Below are 27834 nucleotides of genomic sequence, written 5' to 3' on the forward strand. Positions count from 1 at the left end.
TCACTGGGACTTTCCGGATACGTCACTCGGGGCTTCCGAGTTATCAAGCTAGCTCTACCTCTGTGTTCATGTCGTTAGACACTGTTAACGTCGCCTTGTTGCTCTGGAGTAAACACCAAAAGAGACAATGAAAACGCCAAAGGCTCCTTACACCACCGAGAGGTTTGTATATTAAGACGTCGTTGTCGGGAGCGACGGGCAGACTGAGATTCGGAATGTCAACAACGCGGCCCCTCCTCGGGATGAGGCGAGTCACCGAGCTAATGTGCCAGGAGCAGCCGAGCAGCAGGCTCACTGCGGCCGCCGCGAGGCAGCAGCTCGAGACCCCCACCGTGGACGAGTTTACGGTGCTGGAGGAGAAAGAAAATGAGCTGAAAGCTGCCAAGCCTCGAGTTGAGCAGGTTTTTAAAGTAACGTTCACCATTATCGGTCTTTTGGACCACACGAGACTGCCGCTCGGTAGCCAAACATCACGGCAGATATGGCTGCAGCTCATAGGAAACACAGACGACGTGTCGAAGGCAAAGGTGAGGTCCTGTTAGACTGTTTCGCTTCCTTTTTTATAGATAAGTTAAGAGACCAATGTGGAAACGAGTTGTGTTTATCAAAGAAAATACCGAATATCAACCAGGCTCGGTTGTCGCTGATGCGCAGGTGTCTCTCTCGGTTTCCGGGGATTGGCACCTGTCTCTGCTGTTCGTCACACATCAGCAAATGGTACTTGTATAAAGTCAGAACTGGGAATGGATGTCATATTAACAGTCATTAGATGTGGCCTAAATATGCTTCTGTTTTGTTTGGTTTCCATGAAGCCTGCTGCTAAAAGTTAACTTTGTATAAGTTGTTGCCACTAAGAAATATCAAATAAGTGTCTTCCTCCTTAGCAACCACTTCCTCACTAACATAATCTCACCCACTCCTAAATGTAGATACATATTCTATGAAAGGTACTCATAGGTAGTCATATTTACCATTATGTTACAGTTACCACATTATTGATATTGTGGTGTCCAGTCAAGAATATCATGACATTTGATTTCGTCATTGTGTTGTCGCCTTGCGAAATAAGCCCCCTGATGATGTCAAGAACAAGGTCACATATACCAGTTCAGTTTCCAAAATATGTTTATTGATATTTACTGCGTAGTGTTTGCCACAATAGAAATGTCAAGCAACAATAAACTGACAAAAGTTAGACAGTGACACATGCAAATAGTTGAGTTTTGTTCTCTCTCTGGGAAACAAACATAATGTATGTTTTGTCTTTGTCCTTCAGAATTTCATTTCAGCATTTTCGGAAATGTATGTCACCATGTTGTTGGGGGTAGGCCTATGTTCACAGATATTACAAAAATACATTTATTTCACAGTTATAGTATAATTCCTCTTAGATTGAGGATGCAGATATCAAGGGCAGTTTATTAAGATCATGTCAGTTAGGCAACCATTATTTCTAAATCAATATTTCAACACCTCATTGGAGATTGACTCCTGGGTATTTCCTGGGAAGTTAAGCTATTGCCTATTTACTGTGGAATCGCAGATGACACCTTAGTATGAACCTGGGATTGCAATAGCCATCTATGATGTAGTCATGTATACCCCTATTCCATAATGTTCTCATTGGTGCATTAAACACTTCATTTGATTTTTCTAAAGAAACAATCAAATCCTCATGAAAATTATTTATTTGCATTTGTTTATTTCACGATAACATTACAATTAAAAGGGCTTGGATTTAAAACATCTAAAAATGTGGTGAACAATAATCAATTTTAAAGGTGTCCTGGTCTCAGTTGCATTCAGATATTAAACACTACACTTACACATGCAAAAAAGCTGTTAGCATTGGTAGCATTTATTTATGCTAAGAGCATCAGTCCCACTTCATTTTAGGGCTGCTCAATTAATCGTATTTTAATCGCAATTACGATGTTGGCTTGCAATGGTTACGAAAACAACGTAATCGAAATAAAACGATTTTTTTTTTTTCTTTTATTATACTTTTTTGTTCTTTTTTTTTTATTTACAGTTGAATTATACTTAAAGGGCTAACTGTTAAAAACATACTGTTCAATTTTTTTTCAATAAATGTATGTTTTCAAAGTAAATGAATAATCGTTTTTAATAATCGTGATATCAATTATTGACCCAAATAATCGAGATTATGATTGTTGCCATAATCGAGCAGCCCTACTTCATCTTGTGTCGTGAGTCGTGACTATTATTTTAGTGCATAAGTTGCTCCCCACTGTACCTAGCTGTTCCAAGCTCTGACATTCAACTGAGAATGTGATTTGGAAATAGTCAATTTATTGTAAGAATGACACCCGAGTCATAAATGGCTTCCTGCCTAAGAGTACCAAGGTATGTTGGTGCTCCTCTAGTTGGGAAATAGTTATTTTTCCCATAATAAGCTTTCTTGCAATGTGGTTTCACCAGTTTGCATCTAATTTTAACCACAAAAAAAATCCTGCACGTGATTGGAAATATCACCATTTATTATTTTCTCTTTCAGCAATCTGCTGCCATTTTAAATAGATTTTAACAGCAATGACTTGCTGTCTCCTTGACTTCCAGAGGGTGCCAAACAATTTGTAACTTTCTGTATTTAGTTTATAATTTGAATCATAGCTTACAGTCAAATAGTTTGCACTTATTATGTCATTGTTTCCTTTTTAGTGTAATTAGGCTTTGACTACACAGAGGGAGGGTTCTGTACAATTACTTTGGTTTGATGGTTTTAAGCATAACCTAAGCTAAAGTGCAGTCACTCCTTTTAATATAAATCGTAATAAATGGTGAAAATGGTTTGGGGCAAACAGTGCCCAAATGGTCCCAGGCCGGGTTCTAACCCGGTCCTCTGCATGGGGACCAAGCTCCAGTGCAACCCTAACTCAAAGATATTGTGTTATTAAACATCACAACATCCAACACAAAGCAGAGTTTCCTTCTAACAATTTAAACTTGATGCCATGTTTTTATTTGTAATTGTATTTTCAAGTTTAAGTGCCTGCAGCTACAATATCTCAGCTAATTTGGCAAAAGCGCCATACCTACTGGAAGTCCCATCTCATCTTATCTATTGTTTGATGCTGGAAGCCTCACCCACCATATTGTATGCTGGTTCTCTTTCTGCCACCGCTGTATCATTGTTGAGTCATTTACATTCTCAGTATCAGCTTTTACACTTAACGCTTAAGAACTCTGACAACAGTACACTATCCATAAGGAAGTTACAGCGCCCACCTGCAGCTGATTCATCCGGACCTTTCCCAGAGCCAGGAGATTCCCTGAATCACTGACAAGTGTTTTAGTTTCAGCAGTGTCAGTGCTGCTTCTCTACAGTGACGCAGTAGACTGTAGACTCATGAACGAAGAAGGACATTTAGACATTTAGCTCAGTAAAGATTTATGTTTATATTTAATTTTTATGTGCTTTATTTGGACTTTTGCAGAAATCCTAGATATTTAGAAACAGTTGTCACTAAAAATCGTTGCATTTTATGACTCTTGAGATCCCAGTTTACCTTGTAGTTTCTACCAAATCCTTTTTAAAAAGCAAATGGGAATTTTTTTTCTCCAAAAAAAGGTGTACGGTCATAATACAAATAATACAATCTTATCAATGGTTTTTTTCTACTTGTTTTGGCAGGAATATGTTCGAGGACTCTGTGACCCAGAACTACAAAAAGAAGAGAGGTACCCGGTGGACATGCACTGTATTTTTGCCGGGGCCCGAGGCCTCTTCCTCGACAGGCTCATCCGGGACACCAGTGCTGAAGTGGTGGTGCCCGAGCCGGGCCGCCTGCGTCTGTTGGGCCGGGCGGAACCCGTAGTCATGGCGCAGAGCCGGGTTCAGCAGTTTGTAGCACTATTCCTGGTGAGGGCACTTGTCATCTGTGGGCATACACAAATGCTACAATGCAAGTCTAGAACTCTAGTCCGTAACTCTAGTAATTGTTACAGTCTCTTTTAAAAAATCTGTGTGTCTGTGGTGTTTTCCAGGAAAAGCGAAGTCTACCGAGTGACAGAGAGCCGGCAGTGAAACGAGCGTTCAAGTCCTTCGTCGAGGAAAGAGATGACAAGTACACTATGGAGCTTCTTCTGCTGCCCAGTGCCCTGAAAGAAGAGCTCCTGGGACGGCTCACAGCCCACCTCCACAACACACATCTGCCCTGGTTAGTATATATACATTTCTATTTGAATGATTTATTACAAACAGCAAACTGTAAAACCCACTTCATTCAAACTCGACAGAAACAAAAATGAACTCACCATTTTTAGGTAAGCCTTTCCACTGTTCCAACAACAAACTCTAATTTTTAGAATAAACTCTTAATTCCACAATAGATGTGAAAGTATGCGTCTCTAAATGTGTTTTTCCCTGCCGTCTGCCTGCTGAGAATCTGATCACTGAGCAGGAAATTGTCCCTTAAGAGTAAGATTTTAAAATTAGCAAAATAAATAAGACGTAAGAGCAATTATTTAAAGCCACTTACTTTATGGAGTCTATAATAACACGGATGGTGATATTGTCAAAGTCTTCATGCTCAAGTCAAAGCTTGAGATGTGTGTTTGACAGATAATATTATATTGTTCTATCAACTTGTACAAGTCAGGAGAAATGTATCTCATGATGTAGTTTGACAATAGATTACACTTAACTAACTTACATTTTAAATAATTCTAACCCTCCCGTTGTAGATTGTACAACGTTTGACAAGCTTCTTTGGTTTACTCTTATGCATTTAGCAGATATTCTATGTCAGCATATCTTATTCAACGGCAGTGAAGAAAAGAACATTAGTCAGATAATTCTGTCAATAAGTGAAAGAGAAGATGTACCAACACAAGCTCTTTATCGGTACGGCGGAACCATGTGGAACCCACAGGGAAATAGGATATGAATCATGACTGTGGCGAGTAGAGATGTCCCGATCCGATCACGTGATCGGGGATCGGAGCCGATCACGTGATTTTCAAAAAATCGGGGATCGGGATTTTTTTTTTTTTATAATTTTTTTTTTATTATTTAATGTTACAAAACAAAGATGACCATGTTCACGTCTTAAAGTCATCCTGAGGACTTAGTTTTGGTTTCAAATTACACAACATCATGTATGTGTTGCTTTCTTTGGGCTTGTTTTCATAGACCTGGTTGCTTATTTCTCTCAAATCTGGCAACAGGGTGGGCGCAGTGTCTAATAGTAGCAGTAAGCTAACGAGAGGCTACGTTCAGCTGGTGACTCGGGAGTCGGGACAGAGAAAATGTCAGGAGTTTGGAAGTATTATAAAATTGAAAGCGAAGGCAGTGTAACAGCCAGATGCAATGTTTGCAAGGCGGAGGTTCCGCGTGGTGGAAAGAACAGAGCTACGTTCAACACGACCAATCTAATACGCTACCTGAGAAACAAACACCAACAACAACACGGCGAGTACACAGCGGCCACTCGGGTAACGGCACTGAAACAACCAACACTTTCAGAGACTTTTAAAAGGAAAGAGAAACTGCCCCAGAACAGGGAAAAGGCCAAACATATAACTAGATAGCTGAATTCATCGCATTGGATGACCAGCCGTTATCTGTTACCTTTTTTTTTCTCTTAATGCATTGCATAAGATCAGATCGGGAAAAAATCGGTATCGGCAGATTGTCAAATCAAATGATCGGAATCGGATCGGGAGCAAAAAAAGGTGATCGGGACATCCCTAGTGGCGAGTGTTGGAGGGGAACTATAACTGTACTTTTCTTAACTAAGATTTTGCGTTTTCCTCTCCCAGGCTCAGCTCAACCAGACGCTTCACCCCAACATGGTGGAGGCGGAGCAGGACCGCTCGCAGAGCAGCACCCCCGTGACGGAACTCTCCAACCGCATCCTGGGCACCAGCTTCGAGGAGAAAGGGTCCGCAGCAGCGTTTGGAGGTAAAGCAGCAGCAGCAGGAGGAGGTGCGGGTCCCGAGGCTGTCCTGCTCAACGGGAACCGGTCCTCACACAAGCGGCGCTCGTCGGAGAGTGAGAATCGGGACACAAAGAGACAATACTCTCTGGAGCGGAGGGAGGAGTCGCCGGAGAGAGAGAGGGAGAGGGAGAGACAGAGGGACAGAGAAGGCAGAGGGGGCAGCAGCAGCAGCTGTAGGTCCAAAACCCCCTCTGCTTCATCATGCCACTCCTCTTCCTCCACCTCCTCCTCTGCAGGGAAAGCAAACACTGTAGTGGGTGTGAGCATGTTGGACTCCAGTGAAGGAATCTCAGACGAAGGGGAGGCAGTGAGCCCGGAAACCAACCTCCGCTGCCTGGTCAATTTCTTCAGGTAAAGGTCAACATGAGTTCCTATATACATCTTGATTGATTACTTTTTTTGTATCGGGCTAAAGGCTTTAGATCTTTCTTGTGTGTTACAGAAGGTGTTTACGATAGTCAGTATAAAAACAATCCTTATTATAGTCTCAAATATATGTAGAAAGACTGCAAAGAAATACCTCGTTTGATTTCCATGAAACGGATAAGGCTCAAATACCCAATCGTTTTACTGCAATCATCACCTGAAGCTAATTTGAGGTTTCATCAGAATGTGTTGCTTTCAATCTTGCGCGCCTCTTCCTCTGTTGATGACTCTGTAGTTTTCTTTGTGTATCCTTGTTGTGTGAATTCTGTACTACCAAGACTAACTTTGAAATACAATTTCTCATTAACGAACTGCTCATTTTAGAATTGGTTGAAAAAAAAATCTATGGAACAGTTCTGCATAAAATAAGAACTGTGGAACTGACTTAATAATAATAATAAATTATATGTCTATAGCGCTTTTCTTGAACCCAAAGACGCTTTACATTTGGGAGGGAGGGTAGACAAACAAAACAAAAACAAAACCACTTAGGAAGGTATTTCTTCACAGAAAGCATTGATGGCTAGAACAATAAAAGCCACCAGCTGAAATGTAATTGGACCGTGAAGGCCTCCACCAAGGCCAATGCTGCATTTAAGAGCTGCTTGGAAAGCTCCATTTCACGAGTTGGCAAGTAGTTCTTCCGACTTCGGATTGCTGCGAGCAAAGATATGTTTTTTTTGTTTTACCTGTGAATTTTCACAGTTGGGAACACTTTTCTTTTTATTATTCGATTGGCACATCGCTCACTGTTTACCTGGCGTTAGCTTAGTCCCTGCTGTTGCGGACGCAGGAACTAAAATGGCCTACGGACCCTGTATGCATGTCATTCCTTCCATCTCCCCTCTCTCTTGTAGAGGCTAAAACTGGTCCAAAAAACAATCTTTGTATTTCAACACTCAATCTTGCGAAGTTACAAACGTAAAAAACAATGTGTGCATTTACTCCGGTAACAGTGTTTCCTTCACAATGATTTATTTATTGGGCCTTGCTACACCCTTCCACAAGTTTCATTAAAAAAAAAACACCTTTTAGATTTCCCATCGTCCTGCTGACAGACGGACTGAAAATGCAAAAAGGGGCATGTGGGAATAGTTTTATCCCAGCTTGGAATTAAATGTGAGCCTAATCTAATTCTGCAATAACCTCTGTTACTGCCGAATGAAACCATGTTAAAACTAATTTTCCTTCAGAACCATGGGATACCAGCAGGAAGTAGTGGAGCGTGTCGTCAAGGAGACGGGTCAAATAGAAGACACCTTCCTCGTTCTGGAGAAAATCGTGGAGGAAACCAAACGTTATGAAGAGGGGTCAAGAGGAGGGGAAAAAGAAAGGCAATTGAACTCTGTGCGCTCTCCTGACACCCCCTCCTCCTCATCATCATCATCGTCCTCTGTGGCCTCTTGGTTCAGAGAGAAGGACCGGGAGCTGAGCCGAGTGCTGGTGGACCCCGGCAGGTCGAAGGAGAACATCAGGCCCAAGCAGCACAGAGGCAGCAGCAATGGGCTGGGGCACCGGAGGCAGTGCAGCGGCAGCGAGTCCAGCACTCAGCAGGTGACAGCCCTTCAACCTTAAAAATGGTTTCACTTTTCGTTTTGACTTTGACTTTGTAACCCCTTAGACAGTGAGATGAAAGCCCAAATCGCCTTTTTTTACAATGTTTCTAGCTTGAAATCACAGAGCATTACAGTCGCTTTGGTGCATGCTACATTTCACCTAATACAACATGGAATACATCACCAAGTATTCCCTTCATCTCACCAAGAAATGCACCATCACATTTTCATCTCATATTTTTACATTATGTTTAGCTAACAATTCTACCCAAAGCAATACGTGCATTAGACCATGAAGATACAAACTCCAGAAAGCCAGACTCCTTTAAGTACGTAGGTTTCAGTAAGCCAAAGAAATGTAAGTTCTACTGCATCGGTTTGAGTAAGCCAAACCTTTCTAACTTCCATGAACATTGAGAGTGAGCATCTTCCTTTGTTTGTTTTTGATTCTAATGGAAACGGGTTGGTTTTCAGTCTGCAACAAAAGATGTGGGGGCTTATATGAACTCACATGACACATCTAAATGCATTTTAAAGCCACATTCTGAGGACTGCATCTTTAACATGCACATTTGTAAGATGTCTGAAATAAGCTTTGTTTATAGAGTTTTTTACTTCTGGGGATTGCATTTACGCTTAAACTGTTATTAATGTGTTGTCAATATATGGAGATCCTTCTGAACAAAGCATGTAAGTAGTCGAGGGAGAGGCCAACTTCTGATTAAGCCTACACAAATACTCCTCACTGCCCTAAGGGTTAGGCTGCACTAACCCTTACCCACTCCGCAGGGCTCGACATAAGGACTGCCCGATGGCCCGGGGCCATCTAGTATTTAGCTCGGGCAATGAAGCCTCACCTGCTGGTTGCCCGATCAGGCAATCTATTATGCCAGTATCATGCAGCTTGCGGATCCAGTAATGAGTGACCCGACAGTAAAACTAAACATATCTATTTGAGAGGTAATTAAAATAGCTACGTGTGATATTCTAACCTGAAGTGTGTGTTTTGTTCCGCTCACCGCTGCATGTGATCATGCAGAGCTGCGTATCGACTCGTCAGCAGCAGCTGATCTCTCTCTCCCGTCAGATTAGACTTCACTCGCGTTTATGTCCATATCGATCAGATCCAGCTAGTTCTAGCTAATGATAGGACTACCTGCTTATTAAAAGACACCTGAACAATAAGTGTCTGTTTTGTTTTGGCAGTTATAACTGAATGTAATGTGTTCTACTTTTTTACATCTGGGAAGGCATTTGCCTTCATCAGATGGAAAGTGTTTTGATCAACAACTTAAGTATTTCTTATAGCTATGCAGGGCATGCAAGTGAGCAAACACAAACAAGAACAAACAAACAAGTGAACAATATAATATTGTGGTGGTTCATTTTATAATTCAGTCTAGAGAATGCACCAGACAGCATCTAAGGGTGCATTCACACCTAATAGTCCGCTCTCTGGTGCGCACCAGACGACAGTTTGTTACATTGTTTCATTTTTCAGAAGGTTCGGTTTGCGTTCACACGGGAAAACTCAGACGGACTATAAACTTTAAACACAAGTCATGTGCTCGGAAATGCTGTTCAACCATTGGTCAGACATTAAGGGGGTACAAACGCAAATCCCGGCAATTTCTAGCGGAGCCTCCGCCATGGAGCATCGGCACTTTCGGCAGGTTATTCTCATGCTGCTGTTAGCTTGGAGATCAACAGACATATGATTATATAATCAGTAGGGCTGTCAAGCAAAAAAAAATTAACGTCACTAATTATTTTAACGCGATTAACGCATGTGTATTTTTTTTTCTCGGCCGCCCCGTAGTTTCAGAGCGCATCGAGTTTAAAATACCATCTACAAGCTGATGCTGACAGCCCCGCTCCTGCTGCCCGCTTGTGGCAGACCACACTTCCACGTTCACCGGCAGGCACCGACTGGCCATCGGGAGGACCGGGAGGGTGTGTGTATGTGTGTCCCGAGCGAGCGAGAGACCTTACGTGCATTGTTGTTGTTAGCATCTGGTGCTAGCTAGCTGCGCTAACGGATATAAGGAGCTGTTTAAATGAAAACAGAGGAGCGCTCTATCCACACAACTGCGCCGAGCACTTGACTTGATGCAGGAAGCCAGACAGTGGGACATTGTAGGAACAGTCAGCACACTCAGCACGGATAGTGCAACATGATTGCAGCGTCCAGGCAGCTCCCGTTCGAGCATATGCCTTGAGTTGCACATAGCTCCAACGATCCATCACACACACACACATACACACACACACACACACCATTTGTATTGTATTATTTTATGAGAGAGGTTCCAGGTTGAATTGAGGCGAATATTTGTAATGTTCCTCTAAGGTTAATTTAGAACAGATCAAAAATGTGCGATTAATTTGCGATTAATCGTGATTAACTATGGACAATCATGCGATTAATCGCAATTAAATATTTTAATCGACTGACAGCCCTAATAATCAGACAACGTCCCTTAAAAAAATTATTACATGGCTTTGTTGAATACTCGATTCTGATTGGTCAATTCTAAACACGTGACACATTTTTAATCCAGAACAGACAGACCGCTGTCAAGGATTTATTGACTGTTGTTAAAGACGCTCACATCTGCACAAAGAAGTCCGTTCGATTTAACTGTATACAGTTTGGCTGAAACTAACTGACAAGACAAGAGCGACAAGAAAACAGCGGAGAAGTAACGGGCAGAAACCCTCCTTTTTACGCAGCGGTCCAGACATAGGTCAGACGGCGACACATATTCAGTTGCCAGTTACTTTGGCATTAGGGCAGGGATATCTAGATACTTCCCAAGGTTTGACATCATGAATTGTGCTACTTTTAAAGCAAACAACGATTTTTTTCAAATCTGTAATCAAAAAGCTCTTCAAAAACGCTATCGAAGCAGTTCCTGCCATTGCTACGTTAGTTCAAACAGTAACAACGGACTATTTGTCTTAGCGGATGCATGTCAATTTAAATACAACTATTTTTTTAAATCAATAAAATAATTTTCTAAATCCACAAAAGCATTTCAATTAATATTGGGAGTCATGTCGTTACTTTGTTGAGAATGTGGCCATATAATAAGCGGAATAATGTGCAGCAGCGCGGTCATTATGGGGAAAAGAACACCTTCATGCCGATCTAGATCCCTCCGCTTCACGTCGGGCTCCTGATCAGCCTGTCGGTGTTCTTTTCCTGCTTATCCATGAGAGACGTTCTGCAGAGGAGGGGTGTTTCACCGACGACAGGTGTTCTTACTTGTATGTAGCTGACGGAGAATGTTTACTTTACATGACACTGTTCAACACTTAATTCTGCTTCACTCTTTAACTAAACAACCGTGGATGTCTTGAAAGACTCTTTCGCTAAAGATTTTTCAAGATATCCGCGTTCTTGTGACACGTAAATACTGCGCTTCCTATGTTTTGGTGCGGACTGCGTTCACACCAGCAATGAACCGCTCCAGAGTTCGCAAGCAAGCGCTCCGAGGCCACCTATTTTAGCGGACCAGAGTCCGCTTGTTTAGTTCACTTAAGAGGTCTCTGACTGCGTTCACACCGACCCAAATGAACCGCACCAAGCGGCTAAACGCACCAGGGTTCGATTCAACCGGACGATACAAGGCAGGTGTGAACGCACCCTAAGACCTGCAAAAATCTAAATGTTCTAGGGGGAGGCCCCCCAAACCCTTCGTGCGTCATTTCGTCCGTGCGCATTTCTCAGGGCAATCTCTATTGGGCTCAGGGCCATCTGTAAATTAGCTTAGATGGGCCACAGGTCATGCACTGCACTCCACATGGATATATTTAATGTTGCGAGTTGCGACGATCATAAGGAAAAATACCGACCAATTTGTTCCAAAACTTGCTTTATGAGTGATTTTTAAATGTTGCCAATGCATGCTGTTTTTCTCCCATTCAAAAATGAAAAAAAAACATTTCCTTTTAGGCCGTCACTATCAAGAGGAGCTCTAGTGCTCAGGGAGGAGCGAGAAACTACGACGTCATCACCATCGACGATGACGACGTCATCGTCGCCAATACCAATACGGCAGAGAGCAGGACGTCCCGGATGATGACTGTGCCTCACCTGGACACCCAGTCAGGATCCAGACCAGACTACTTGGCGCGGGGAGGGGGCGCTGCCTCACAGAGGGACTACCTGTCGAGGGGGGGGACACAGACTTTGGGAGGAGCGGTGAAGGTGGAGACGGTGACGGCGCTGCGCAGCACGCCGCAGTGGCTCGCTGCCACCACCTCATCTCTGGCCTCCACCCCCAGTGTAGGTATTACCTCACTGTCAATGGGTTTTAATATTGTTACTTCTATTGGATTTTACACCCTCACTTTGCCAAATTATATATGCAGAGCGTCTAATGGGGGAAAGTTTCAGGTTTTTATTTTTTATTTATCTCAACCAGACCTTAACCAAAAAAGTATTAGTGATATCAAAGCTTTTTTCGAAGCCAATCAGGGTCCAATATTAAAAAGTATGAAGTAAAAACATGAGACCTCCAGCACACATACACTGCAAATGGACTTTTAAACCAATTAGTAGACTTATAGTGTCGGGCAGTTTACTTTTTGTGAGATCAAACGCACAATATTAGTAAGTGTATGGTTTGTTTTTTCACTTTAGGAGAATTGTTAAGGTTGTAAGTTTCAAAAGCTCCTGTTGCACTGTATTCATTTTTAACAGGTTTTTTATTCAAGTTAATTGAATTGGGTTATCCTGGGAAAGTCATGGATTTTGACAAAGAAGTACTCGAATCACTTCACATTTAGTCAGTTTCAGCTTCCATTCCTATTGGTGAATATTTTCTGTTGTGTTTTTAAGGAAACCAGTGTTACCTCTGGATGAAACTGAGTAAGCAAAACAAGTTTAAACAATATATAAATGTATTCGTACGTACAGCTGATCCAGTAGAGGAAAAATAAATCACATGGTTTTCATAACACCTGTAAAATCTTCTGTTGGATAGTTCTTCATTTGTGTTACTAAACTTCAGACTTAAATGAACACGCGTAAAGAGTACAGAAAAAATCTTCGTGTTTGACCGTGTCATTTTACGTCAAGTATAACATTTATTTTGTCTTTACCATATCATAGCTCTTTCCCTATTTACATGATATTCAAATCACCCTCTTGTCCTTCTGTTACATTACAAGTCTTGTTTGGTTCTTTCCCCTCAGTCAGCTCAGCCCATTCCCCGCCCGTCATCCTCCTCAGCCTATCAGACGATCGGCCACACGGGGTATCACGAGTTCGGGACCAGGACCCCACCTGCCAACGACCCCCCTGCCCCCCCGGTGACGGGCCTTTCTCGCTTCAATCAGTCGCTGAGGACCCCGTACACTCTGAAGCTGCCGAACGAGCCGGGGTGTCAGGAGTTGCGACACATCATCATCGACGGTAGCAATGTGGCCATGGCGTGAGTCTGCACACACATATAGAAATAAGAGAAGCTTTTATTATAATAGACTTGACTATCAACCAGTTGAGAACCGTGACTATCACAACTGGACCTTCTGTAGAAATGATCAATCCAAACGTACGCTCTTATTCAGTGTAAGGGCCAAGGGTCAAGGATATAGAATACCTTGGTTGGAGGATATTCTTCCCAGAGACCCAGAAACATATCTGATTGGTTGAATTTTTTTTCTAACACAAAACCACTCAAACGTGTAGTGCATGGACCGAGAAGGACAAACAAATCAACTCAACACTCTAAGATTACAGATCAACAACACAGATACAATACTCATTTATTTGTTTTATTTAACTTGTATTTATATAATTAATTCGATATTTTCTTTTTTTATCTGAGTTTTCCAGGGTATTCTCTGAATACCTTGAAGGCCCTGACGGTTCACCATTGCTATCCACACATCTATTCTTATTAAATTTGAAGAGATATATATTTCATTGTGTTTCATGGACACCAAGGAGACCCTTTCCTGTGGCAGATTGAGACTCGAAGGAGTGCTTTATGTTCTTGAGTTTGTTCTGCTAAAGTTTTTCTCATCTTGGAACCCACCACACTTCTCGACAGGTTGTCAGTCCGACAGCATTGTCTTTTTGGTCTGGGAATTTTTCTTGGTTGAGTGTCTGCAGTGCACACACTATCAGATCAGCTCGGAAGATACAGCGGCTACTTTTGTATTCAATTTTGCAAATATTTTGAAGAAGATCAGAGTGTTTTAAGGACACCTTATTTTCCGTTGGTTGATTTGAAGGGTTGCAGTCCCACTTTGGCTCAGGTAGTTGATGGATTTTTTTGGCAGATTGCGTGGTGCTGATTGGCTCCATTGGGTGTGGGTATTAACAAACGCTGACCTGCACATCACTTCTTGACAGGCTTTGAATGCTAACACACCAGAAGTGGCTAATATTCAATAAGTTTGATCCAACAAAAACTGTGTGAAGTATCAATTCAGGTGCGTCCCCATAGGACTGCTTCAATGTCAGTGTGCGTTATTTTATAAAATCATATAAATATATATACCAGGAAAGCTCTTGTCAGCTTTGAGTCTGTTTTAACCATCAAAGTATATTCCAAAAACAGGTATAAACTAATTGTATATGCAGATAGATGTGTTGTAATTGCTTTAGATAACCAGGTAGAGTGCAGCTAATGTGCAGTGTTATTTCCTTTGTGTCGGTAGAATTTTAGTTGACTTGATTTTCATTAGTTGAATACAACCCTAGAATGCGTACATCGTTTTTGTTTAGTTTTTTTGTACTAGTTGTAGTGCATTGTTTTTGAGACATAGGTGTAATAAAGATAGGTGTAGCCTAGAGTTTACCAGCACTTTATTACAAAGCTATAACTACTCAGTACTGGGACAATTTGGTTTTTTAAGAGATGTTTTTTATGTGAATCACCCAACAGTTCCTGAACATCATAGAGACAAAATACCATCAGAGTGTATCAGTGAAAAACCGATCTCACGTCTTGAATCAGCATTTCTTACTGGTATGAGTGTATCTCCTGTGATGACGATTCAAATACCGCACCTGTTGTACATGCACCACGTTTTTCCTTTTTACACACAAAGCCATCTCCCTTCCCAGCAGCACCGCCATCATCACACACTCTGTCACACACTCAATCTGAATGAAGCACATGTTACTGTGCGTGGGTCGCATCCCTTACAGTGTAGGCGCACCAAAACCTAGCCCACACACACCGTAAGGTTTTACTCATGGAAAGCAGCTGTAACACTCAATTTGAGAAGTGGGCGTGTAGTACACGGGCGTTTTTGGGAAGAAACACCCTTTCTAGAAATGTGTAGTTTCGGTCATATCCAGAAATTATGCAACAAAGGAAGGATAAAGAGCAACCCGTTTGTGTCCCCACATTCCTCTTCCGAGATGACCTTGTTTTGACCTCTCGCTTTTACAACCACTAACTTTCACGTTCTCTGTAACTCCCACTCTTCCTCATATATTTCCAGAAGTATGCCTTAACAGAGAAGCGCCTCTGACTCGACATTTGTCATACAGATGATCGTAAGGATTTCATCATTGTTTTTTTAATAGACAATGCTAATTAAGAGCAACAGATATGTCCTATTAATAATAATAATAATCCTTATATTTATTATAGCGCTTTATCAAAGACTCTCAAAGCGCTTTACAAATACACATTACACATACAGATCATACATGTAATGGTGATCTACTGTGGACAATACCCACATCAATGAGGGGATTTAGGACAGATGCCTACAAAACAATCTTTAAAGAGCTTTGAAATCCTGTTTTGTTGTTTTTTGGCCACAACTGCTTCAGATTATGTTTAAAGGGTGTGGGTTTAAAGTGCTAATAAGGCCATGTAGGTTCTCCCTCATCGGGTTATGTCCCGGTTTCCAAGGTGATTTCACCCCTTGCATAATCTCTTCCTGCTGCGGTGTCCTTTATCACTTTCTCTTTCAACAGTCGGGGGGAACTTCCCTTAAATTTGCATTGCGGCTCTGACCGCAAGGTGTGTGTGTGTGTGTGTGTGTGTGTGTGTGTGTGTGTGTGTGTGTGTGTGTGTGTGTGTGTGTGTGTGTGTGTGTGTGTGTGTGTGTGTGTGTGTGTGTGTGTGTGTGTGTGTGTGTGTGTGTGTGTGTGTGTGTGTGTGTGTGTGTGTGTCACGGGACGGGACGTGTTATTTACAATATCGGACAAGTAGATCTGTCAATTGACAAGTGACGTTTTATTGATACATTCAGTTTACAAAAGGCAGAACTCATTCGCAAATTGTACGTGTCCGCCATTGTTCGTTTAGAAATGTTAGTTTTGGTTCTGCTTGTCGATTCCTAAGGAAATGCATCTCGCCGCTTTCTGTGTACAGTTAGACGGGGGCGGGGCGGGAAGTGTAGCACAGTGGCCGGGTTGGGAAGCAAAACTCTGTTCCGAGTAGGAACAAATAACAATTGTCCGGTACCGGGAATAATAAGAGTTGTGAGGACAGGAGGCGAGGCCGAGCCCCGCGGACTGCAGCTCTCTCTCTCTATGCTCCGTATCAGCTGATCGCTGCACGGTGCAGCTCAGCGTCTCTCTCTCTTTCAGCGTTTTAGCTCCTGTGTTGTTAACATTGACCGCCATTTCCTTTATGAAGTGAAGTGAAGCAGCCTCCCTGTCTGTGTCCTCGCGCTATCCTCACATCCCCGGACCCCCAGACTCGGAGGAGCACAGGGATGTCAGTATTGTTTATGAAGCAGGGTATAGAAAGTAGCTACATTATTGAAATGAAAATACTATTTATTTACTTTTACAAACAGTGAGCAGCTGGGCAGCTGCAGCATGTGTAAGCGTGCAAGCGTCTTTGAGTTGTAGAAAAGCGCTAGGCCTATAGGCTATAAATATAATGTATTATTATTATTATTAGGTTATGTCCTATGTGTTGGACATGTGTAGTTGGACTCTGTCTCACAGGCAGGTTGCAGTGTAACATCAGAGGAGACTGGGCCAATTGTACATTCTCAAACTGCACCACTTGGAACTAACTAAACAATGCAGAGATTATTTTTATATAATTGTATTCAATAACTGTAAGAAATTCAACAGTATGAAGTGATTTGTAAATAGGAATACAGAATTGACTTAATGTTTTCATAAATATATTTTTCTCCCAGTTTGACTTATGTTTACCCTCTCAAAGAACCGAAAATAACCGGAATCGAAAAGCAGAACCGGAATCGTTAAAATCCAAACGATTCCCAACCCTATGTGTGATGCAGTAAAATCTTACCGCTCACTTACGTTAGAGGTGTCGTAAAAACCGTGGGAAAATGTAAAATACGATGACGAAGAAGAAGATTCCAGTGGCCCCAATTTTTGTCCATTCTGGACAAGTGAAAAATGTATTCGGACAAGTAAATTGCCAAACTCACTTGTCCATGGACAAGTACACTCTAAAAACTTTTTCTCACACTGCTCTAGCAGTGTGTGTGTTCTCTCTACCTTGTGCTTGTGATGCCAGGTCACAGAAAACACGTTTGTAATCAGTTAACTGTACAGGGACAGTGAGTGTTAAATAGATGAGTTTTCCCATTCTGTTACAGCTAGGCCCTCAATATGGAGTGGTGGAATATTAAAGTCATAGTACGGCAATATTTGTAATAAATGTGCAAATATAAAAAAAACGTATTCTGCAGACTTAACTGTCATACACTGGCAAGCAGGTGAAAATATTTTGGAAAATGTATTTTTGTGATGTATCCAGGCTAAAATGATACTATTTCATGTTTGTTTGTTTTTCCAAAAATTTGATTTGATTCATCCATCTTACACACATTCTTTATTGAACCCATTTTACCACTATACTACATCCACATTACAGCCATGTTACTTCCATGTTACTTCCATGTTACAGCCCTACAGTATATACCACCTGATACACCATGTTAAATCCCTGTTGCACCCAAATATTACACCGATCTTACTCTGTTATTACACCTTTTTATCTGATTATCGGTAGGGTATAGGCTTCAAATTTTAAGTGTATCTGTGAGTGAATATCCCCTATGTATCCCCTTCTCTGGGCAGTGTCTGCCCAGGATACAAATTTAGGTTTAATAAAAAATACCCCTGTTTGGCACAAGTAAAACAATGATTATTATTCAATGATTATCTTAATAATGTTAAAAAAGATACTCAGTCCCTATTATAACATAAATCCTATTCAGACATATATGGTATTTCCATATTGTGGAACCATGGTTAGCTTTTTATTGCTATCACCGTCAGCAAAGGTTTTTACGGCATAAAACTTTTGGGGTATTTTTCTTTTTTGGCCAAACTTGCGTCACTTTGCTGAAGAACTGCAAAATATGTATGTGCAACAGAGTGCTTGCTGTGCGTCTCTGCTTCACCACAGCTCACGTGAGGCCACATCGATGGTCCCGATAGTAGCCCGCTACACAGGGAAGTTACTAGCAGAGAAAAAAGTGATTGACATGATAAAGAAGAAGAGTCAAGAGAAGCTCCATTCATAAGGCAACAGTTTGATCCTTAAAAATAACTGATTCCTTTTTACTAATCTTGCGATATGATTCACAATATTGCAGAGATTAGATTAACGAATAATAATAATGAGGATTATCATTGATGTGATTTCTTAAGACGACCGGTACAAACACGGATTTTTATTAAGTTTGTAGAATAACATTTTTAGGCTGGAATATCCCTGCAGCACCATAATACTTTATTCAATTATTTATGTGTATTTTTTCACACACATGTGGCCCGTATTAGTCCATATTGCGATTATAATGACATTTTTATTATTTTTGCAGGCAAATCTTAAAGGGCCCATGTCATGCTTTTCCGGTTATTACCCGTCCCCTTGTGTGTTATGAAGCTTTTTCTTCATGTAAACGGTCTGCAGAGTCACAAACCCTCAAAGTACACCCTGTAGCGAGTACAACTCTAACACAGAAAATACCTGTCTGTGCTGCCCCAGAACGCCTCGTTGGAGATTTCTCATTTTCCATAGTTTTCTTCCTGGGTTCTGTGACCTGTGAACATCCAAATCAACAACAAATGACCGGATTGGCCCAAATGGACCAATCCGCGGAGCACCTCACACACCAGGATCCATTGGTTAACTAACAGGGAGTCCCCATTGACTTCCATAGAGCTCCCTGAACGCTGGTAATAGACGGGTTGGGATGGTGGAGAAATGCTCTCAGCAGACCCGTTCTCACAGCGTTATAAACCTTTTTCTAACTCAATATCAAGCCACACTTATTGTTTTTGCTTCGGCTGTGAGTGTTTGTGTGTGCTCAGGATGAGTTTCGCTGTGTCTCTCTGTATCGCCGACCCGGAAACCTGCTCCTCGCAACTTCTCGACCAATCAGAGCACACTGGACTCACAGGGAGGGGGGGGCAGGCGCTCCAACAAGCCGTTTAGGATAGAGAGTGAATACACATACTATACAGAGATGCTGTATGAGAAACCAATGTGAGTTTGGAAAATTGCACAATGTAAATCTATTCCAGTAGACCTCAACAATGGAAATATGATCAGTAGAAATGGCCATGACACGGGACCTTTAAAGCACCAGTCTGACTTGTTGGACTGCATTCAGTCTAGAGTTGTATTCCGTTACAGAAAAGTTGACACATTTTTCTGCTGCTAAATGGTTGAAAAACTCTGCTACGCTTATTTCCCGAAACAGATTCAAACTCTTCCCCTGAAAATGATCCTGTTTACAAGCAGATTTCCCCAATATGAAAATAGCTTATTTTCAGAATTAGCCATTTCATTCTTTTAGTTTTTGCGATCAATGGAAATGTTTTATGGCATAGTCTATGCAGCATTTCCTTCACCACACACACCGAAGACCAGCAAATTGGCAATAATATATATATATACACGTTTAAACCGAGTTAAAACCCCTGCGAGGACGTCAGCAGCGTGCGGCTCGCTGCAGCTTCCTGCTTCCTGCTGGCTGCTCTTGGGGAGTTTCTCATCTCTGTTTCTCATTTGTTTTGTGGTTTTCTGTCCGACCCATTTGTTGTATTATAGCTGTCTGACGTGCGCGCACAGACTGTGCACGTCAACACCATCAATATGGGTCAGCTGAGTGTGTGATGTGCAGTTTGTTTGTCTGTGAGTTTTGTATTGAGCACTGTCAAAACAACTGCCCAGTTTATCATTACTTCAGTTGCCAGGGAGACCATTGAAACCTGTTTGACATGGTTCACTGCTGTTGCCTAACGCTGTAGTTCATTTCCATGTGTGGATTTTTTTCTTACCCAGAGGTGCTATTTAAACAGGCCAGAGGAAATGGGTTAGAAAATTGTTGACTTGTGATTTATTTTGCGATGATTTAGTGTATATATAGGAATGGGCGGATCCAAATAGGGCTTCGCAATGTGGGCTAATGCAGTACTCAAAAAACAAACTTAAATCCAATTGTTTCCCGAAACAACTCAACTCGTAGCCGATAGCTATGCCTGTTGCTCTCCCTGAGGTTTCTCCCATTTTTCCCTTTAAACTGTGGATTTTCTCCAGAAGTTTTTCCTTGTACGATGTGAGGGTCTAAGGACAGAGGGTGTCGTATTGTCATACTGATATTCTGTACAAACTGTGAAGACCACTGAGACAAATGTAACATTTGTGATATTGGGCTATATAAATAAACATTGATTGATTGAATGCGCTCTTTCAAATGTTAAATCTGTATACCTAACTTGATGAAACTCATTGGAAATATTGTATTGTAATATTTTATTTCTTTAGTGATACAAGGCCAGAGATTGCTGTTGCAAACGTAGTCTGTGGCTTTAGACTTTATGAATATTACTAATTGCAGAAGCACAGAATTTCTATTTTATACATATATGATGTTTTTAATTGTTTTGATTATAAATGTGACAATTTTCTGGGCTTTGATTCCTTAAAGGTGGGGTAGGTAAGTTTCAGAAACCGGCTCGAGTGCACTAAAATTTGAAAGTACACAGCCGAAAAGAATCCGCCCCTTCCTTCAGACTTCCTTACAGAGCACCTCCTCCAACACACTTGAACGCGCAATGCACGCCCAATTACGACACGCCCAATGAGGGCACGAGATACATTTGTGCGTGCACGAGATGGAAGGCTGACAGACAGGGCGGCAATCGTGCTTTTTACAGTACTACGGCTTCCATAGATGACATTTTTTTTTAATGGATTTGTTGTCAAAGCACTTAAGATATTCATTGCTATCGGGATGTTAAGAGCATTCCATGGAATATAACAAAAAGTGTATCTCGAGCCGGTCAAACTTACCTACCCCACCTTTAATACTTAAGTTTTCTTTTAGATGTTTTTGTAATACATTTTTAAAAAGGAAACGTAAACATACGGTGTTTCAAAAATAAAATTAAGATATAATATACAGCCTTGTTTCTCCTCATTGATTATTTTTTAAACGCACATATTTATAAATGATTACATCAAGCAGTATTTTATTTTACATTTAGTTTCATATTAATCTACATTTCATGCATGTAGTTTACTTAATCCTGCATTTACCTTGCATGATAGTGTCATTTGCATTAGTTGTGTCTTCCTTTTTTTTATATTCATCTCCTAAGCATATTGTAGGTTTCACTGCGGGGCTCGGCACTCTTGGAGACGCTGCTTATCAGTCACAGTGCTCAGTGGTTGTCAAACATATTCCTGATGTGTCCCTCCTCCTCCTCACTGTGTCGCTTCTCTTTTCCTCCTCCTCTCCAGTCACGGCCTTCATCGGTTCTTCTCCTGTCGAGGGATAGCGCTGGCTGTGGAGACATTTTGGAGGCGGGGCCACCGGGAGATCACAGTGTTTGTCCCCCAGTGGCGTCAGAAGAGGGACCGACTCACAACAGGTACACAGGGCAGACTCTCAGCTGTGTGGTTGCTATGTAACAATAATGATCCTGGTTCCATTCTGGCCTCGAGGTCCTTGGTTGAATATCACATTCCCCTTCTCGTTCTCTCTCCCTCATTTATACACTGTCATCTGTCGAATAAAGAAACCGAATGTAAAAGTGTTGACTTTCAGCTTTTACGGTTGTTTAAGTGAAATAAAATAAGATTATAGACATTTTTAAATACCATGTACAGGGGATCAAATCAAAACTGATGTCAACACTATAACCATTTCAAAATGATTGTTAAAGTAATATAATGTAATTTTAATACCCTTTCATATCAGGCCTCCTGGTACAAAATAATCTACAAATGCTTTTTTAAACAATCTACATTGGGGCAAAAAAGTATTTAGTCAGCCACCAATTGTGCAAGTTCTCCCACTTAAAAAGAAGAGAGGCCTGTAATTTTCATCCTAGGTACACTTCAACTATGAGAGACAGAATGGGGGGAAATAATCCAGGAAATCACATTGTAGGATTTTTAATGAATTAATTGGTCAATTCCTCTGTAAAATAAGTATTTGGTCACCTACAAACAAACAAGATTTCTGGCTCTCACAGACCTGTAACTTCTTCTTTAAGAGCCTCCTCTGTCCTCCACTTGTTAACTGTATTAATGGCACCTGTTTGAACTCGTTATCAGTATAAAAGACACCTGTCCACAACTTCAAACAGTCACACTCCAAACTCCACTATGGCCAAGACCAAAGAGCTGTCAAAGGACACCAGAAACACAATTGCAGACCTGCACCAGGATGGGAAGACTGAATATCCAATAGGTAAGCAGCTTGGTGTGAAGAAATCAACTGTGGGAGCAATTATTAGAAAATGGAAGACATACAAGACCCCTGATAATCTCCCTCGATCTGGGGCTCCACGCAAGATCTCACCCCGTGGGGTCAAAATGATCACAAGAACGGTGAGCAAAGATCCCAGAACCACACGGGGGGACCGAGCCAATGACCTGCAGAGAGCTGGGCCCAAATTAACAAAGGCTACCATCAGTAACACACTACGCCGCCAGGGACTCAAATCCTGCAGTGCCAGACGTGTCCCCCTGCTTAAGCCAGTACATGTCCAGGCCCGTCTGAAGTTTGCTAGAGAGCATTTAGATGATCCAGAAGAGGATTGGGAGAATGTCATATGGTCAGATGAAACCAAAATAGAACTTTTTGGTAAAAACTCAACTAGACGTGTTTGGAGGAGAAAGAATGCTGAGTTGCATCCAAAGAACACCATACCTACTGTGAAACATGGGGGTGGAAACATCATGCTTTGGGGCTGTTGTTCTGCAAAGGGACCAGGACGACTGATCCATGTAAAGGAAAGAATGAATGGGGCCATGTATCGTGAGATTTTGAGTGACAACCTCCTTCCATCAGCAAGGGCATTGAAGATGAAACGTGGCTGGGTCTTTTAGCATGACAATGATCCCAAACACACCGCCCGGGCAACAAAGGAGTAAGATGCTTCGTAAGAAGCATTTCAAGGTCCTGGAGTGGCCTAGCCAGTCTCCAGAACTCAACCCCATAGAAAATCTTTGGAGGGAGTTGAAAGTCCGTGTTGCCCAGCAACAGCCCCAAAACATCACTGCTCTAGAGGAGATCTGCATGGAGGATTGGGCCAAAATACCAGCAACAGTGTGTGAAAACCTTGTGAAGACGTACAGAAAACGTTTGACCGCTGTCATTGCCAACAAAGGGTATATAACAAAGTATTGAGATGAACTTTTGTTGTTGACCAAATACTTATTTTCCACCATAATTTGCAAGTAAATTCTTTAAAAATCAGACAATGTGATTTTCTGGATGATTTTTTTTCTCATTTTGTCTCTCATAGTTGAGGTTTACCTAGGATGAAAATTACAGGCCTCTCATCTTTTTAAATGGGAGAACGTGCACAATTGGTGGCTGACTAAATACTTTTTTGCCCCACTGTATATACCTGCATGTTTGAGCGTGCAGGATCTATTTCTGTGTTTTCTTGCTTTTCCATTTCTATTATTTTGTAGTATAAATCTAACACATTTATTTTGCAGAGCAACACTTTCTAAACCAGCTAGAAGACCTGCGACTGCTCTCCTTCACTCCCTCCAGAGAGGTGTGTGGCCAGAGGATATCCTCACATGACGACAGGTACACACACAGCCTTTAACCTTTGAGGAGAGAGTCCTCCAGACGGCTAAAACAACACACACACAAGAGATGGAGGTGTATAGCAGAGACGTAAATCATGCTGTTATAGAGCCGGGATCGAACCGCTCGCTTATCTCTGGGCGTTTCAGTTCCATTATGAACTTATCTCCTCCTCCCCTACGCAAAAATCCAACATTATGTTTCCTTGACTCTCACCCCACCCATCAACAACTACAGTCATAATGTATTTTCAAACGGGGATGATGAAGCTGACTACTAGAGGACAGAGCCAACAGATCTTATGTAAAATAAGTGGTGTTTTATGATTTAATAGATATTTTTAATGTTGTCATTCTGGTAAAGCCAGATTTTGATCATCACTTTAGGTGTGTATTTCCCTGTGAATTCACCAGCTTCTGACCTTTGACCGCAGGGAAACTCCCGAGTGTCTAATCCACACTTTCTCTCTCTTTGATAGGTTCCTGCTCCACCTAGCAGAAAAAACAGACGGGATCATCGTAACCAATGACAACCTGAGGGACTTTGTCGACACCTCGGACACCTGGCGCAAGATCATTCAAGAGAGGTGACTGTTAATGACGTATCACAGCTCAGTCAGTCATTACGTTTCCATTACCCAACTTGCCACTGGAAAGTCCACACTGCCAGCTGGATTACGAATGTTAACTCTGTAGCGCCTACACCTGAAGCCTGGCAGATAAAAATCATACTTCACTTTATCAAATAGTGATATTATTTTTTCTTTCACTGATAGGTTGCTTCAGTTTACTTTTGTGGAGGACCACTTCATGATCCCTGATGACCCTCTGGGGAGAAACGGACCGCATCTAGACTTCTTCCTGCGTAAAGACAACAGGTATGTTTTATCCACAGATGTGTCTATTGTTAGCCAAAACCTTAAAAAATACGTGGTTGTAGTGTCATTGAAACACTTGCAGTTATATTAAATAAAGACTATACTTGCTAAGCTTAGGGGAATACTCAATTCTGATTGGTCAATTAAGACGTTCAGCAGTCTGCTCTCTTTCAATAGCAGAGCGTTACTAATAACGCTCTGATCAAGGGACTATGTGCAGTCATGTCAAAACGCAACACATTTGTCTTCGTAAATAAGACAACCCCATGGAATACTTGTTGAATGTTATTTTTTTTATATATTTGTGGAGAGCAACAAACTTGGGATTCATTCTGACTAAACTGTCCCCAGTAAAAAAATAAAAGAGAACAAAAACATGAAAACAGTGCAAGGAAAGGAACGAGGTAGAAACACAGAAAGCTGGAGTACAGATAAATCAGCAGCAGCAGCAGCAGCAGAAGAAGAAGACAGGCAGGAAGTAAACACTTAAGGGAACACGGCTCTGGAAGTGTTTAAAGACTGCTTTTATGGAAAATCAATGTGAACACACCTGGACAGTTACAGAGAACCTCGCTCGGTGCTGCCATCATGTTGAGGTTGCGTTGCTGTCACCACAGCTCCAGCCGTTGGCACACAAGGAATGGACTACTTTTTTGAAGCAAAACAATCCTTTTTGGATCCATACAATTATTTTTAAATCGGTATCTTTATTTGGGCTTGTGTTGCATTGAATGGGCTGTTGCACCTTTCACACTCTCCCCCTCTCATTTTCTCTCTTCCTGTCAGGAGGGCCCCGCCCACTCCTCCCCCTATGAGACCCCCATGCTTCCGGCCGTCGTCCCAGCAGCAGCTGCCGCTCTACGTCCAGGCCCTCCACTCGGCTTCTCGGACCCCTGCCTCCACGCCGCTACCCCTTCCTCTCTGACGCCCCACCAGACGCACTGGCCCCACTCCGGCCCACCCGAGTGGCTCCCGCCCCGCCGTTCCCCGTCGCCCTTGCCTTCCCCGCCTCCCCAGCGGTCGCCAGGGGAGACGTCGGTGCTGAAGACAAAGCTTTACGACATCTTCCCCGACCAGAAGCAACGCATCGACCGCATACTCAGCGACAACCCGTACATGAGAGACCTGAACGCCCTGTCGGGGCTGCTGCTGGGATAAAACGACACACACTGAACATGTGCAAGAATATACGACATAAAAAAATTATTTATTTTACCAATTATCCCAGCTTGGAGTGCACAGAAAAGTTGTATTTAATAACGTTTTACATAAAGACTGATCATCAAACTAGCTGCTATCGGCAAAACAGATATTTTTTGAATATTTTTCTCTCCCACTTCTTCGCTCTCAAATTGATTAAAGTAACAATCACTGGTGTCTACAGAACCAATACAAAAATATCAAGCAGTAAAGTCTATATTGTTCCGATGGTAATAATTCATTGCAGATCCTTGACAACAGTCCTGAGGTTCCCTAAAGTTTGGGAACATCAGCAGGAAAAAACCACTTTGGACCAACAGCTCAGCACACGATGGGTTTCCTCTCCAGAACCCTGTTTACCACCAGACTCTTAACACCTTTCTAAATATACCAGCCCTGAGCATTTTATTATACAATTTGGGACAGGTTTGCATGTGTTTATATTTTTAACATATTAGTTATTGACTTGTTATTTTCTTTAACAGTGAACTCACTATTACCAGGGTATTAAAATCTGTCAGGGAGCCGTTTCAGCCGTTTCGATGGTTTTTCCACCATTTCCTTTGCAGTGCACTTTCAGGAAGCTCTATGAGATCATAAACTGTAAGTGACAGTTGATGTCCGACATAAATCCCCAAAAGTCATATTTGGATAGTAGACACAACCTTTTTTTGCCGCTAACCATATACAAAAAAAACACCTTTTTTAGGCATGTTTTAAGGGCAATATTTTTGATTGTATAACGATCATGTCAGATCTAAATCTAGACCATGCTTTAATACTCAAAAAATTCTTCCTAAAATGTCAAAACAACTGAAGATGAAATGGTGTATAAAGAATCGTTCTTTTCAGGTCAGAAATGTAGTGCTTTGTGATTGTTCTAATTTATTATTCTTTACTTTAGAACCTCAATGTTGGACAGAAATTGGCTCAATAATCCAAAGAAAATATGACATAACCACCATCTCCATGTTCTTGGTGTTGATTTGCAAACCTGCTGTTTATAAGAGACCTCCGGGGCTGAAACTGAATTTGCTGCTCTGATAAACTGTGATGGAGCCGGGCAGTTGAACTTTTGTTAAATATGTTCTAAGCATTACTTGTTCAAGTTTGAGACTGTTAACAGTTCTCAGGAGGATTCGGTCACTGTTCTACATCTGTATTTTGTTCCAAGATGCTTACGGAGTCCTCCGCCTCAGACTTTAGGAAATACATGTCAGTGCATTACACTACAACAGTTTAGATCATCCTATGTTAATTCAGTTAAATGACCAACTTTAATTGGACATCACACACCATGAGTTTGCTTAGCTGAAGAAAATCTCCAAAGACAGATTTACTTTTGTAATTAGTGTTAAATAGCTTAATTGAATACGCTGAAAGTCCTTAACGGTGTAAAACAAGGTTTCATCCTTGAATCAGTTTTTGTACGATGAGAGAATATTGGCCGCAGCATGCATATTTGATATGCATCAGTTTTGTCAAATACACAGACTTTCTCCTTGTAAGAAAAAAAAGTATCTGCACAAAAACTTCACAAGGTGTCAAAATCTAAGTTTTGTTCGTACTTGCTATCTTGTTGTAAGGATTACTGAAGGATTTTCTCTTTTGTTGTATTATAATTTTGTGTATATTGATTTATTTTTTGTAAATACAAGGTTTTTTTTGCTACGGTGCACCTATGGTTTTATGTATGTGAAAAACAAAATAAAAAAAGCAGTCCCACATACCTTTTCCTGTTTATTTTCATTTTCATCTGTTCATCAGTGTTTGA

At 41.5% G+C, this 27834-nt stretch overlaps 1 protein-coding gene across 1 annotated transcript; it reads left to right on the forward strand.

Moving 5' to 3' along the window:
• n4bp1 (nedd4 binding protein 1) lies at positions 1-27787 on the forward strand. The gene is made up of 12 exons (XM_034085040.1): positions 1-527; positions 3656-3883; positions 4009-4152; positions 5791-6314; positions 7583-7943; positions 11904-12236; positions 13148-13386; positions 21673-21803; positions 23887-23983; positions 24462-24569; positions 24759-24864; positions 25677-27787. The coding sequence occupies exons 1-12, from the start codon at positions 216-218 to the stop codon at positions 26016-26018; spliced, it is 2925 nt and encodes a 974-aa protein (XP_033940931.1). The 5' UTR covers positions 1-215; the 3' UTR covers positions 26019-27787.
• Positions 27788-27834: the final 47 nt, after the last annotated feature.

This window comes from Pseudochaenichthys georgianus, chromosome 6 (genome assembly GCF_902827115.2).
Source record: "Pseudochaenichthys georgianus chromosome 6, fPseGeo1.2, whole genome shotgun sequence".
Lineage (NCBI taxonomy): Eukaryota > Metazoa > Chordata > Actinopteri > Perciformes > Channichthyidae > Pseudochaenichthys > Pseudochaenichthys georgianus.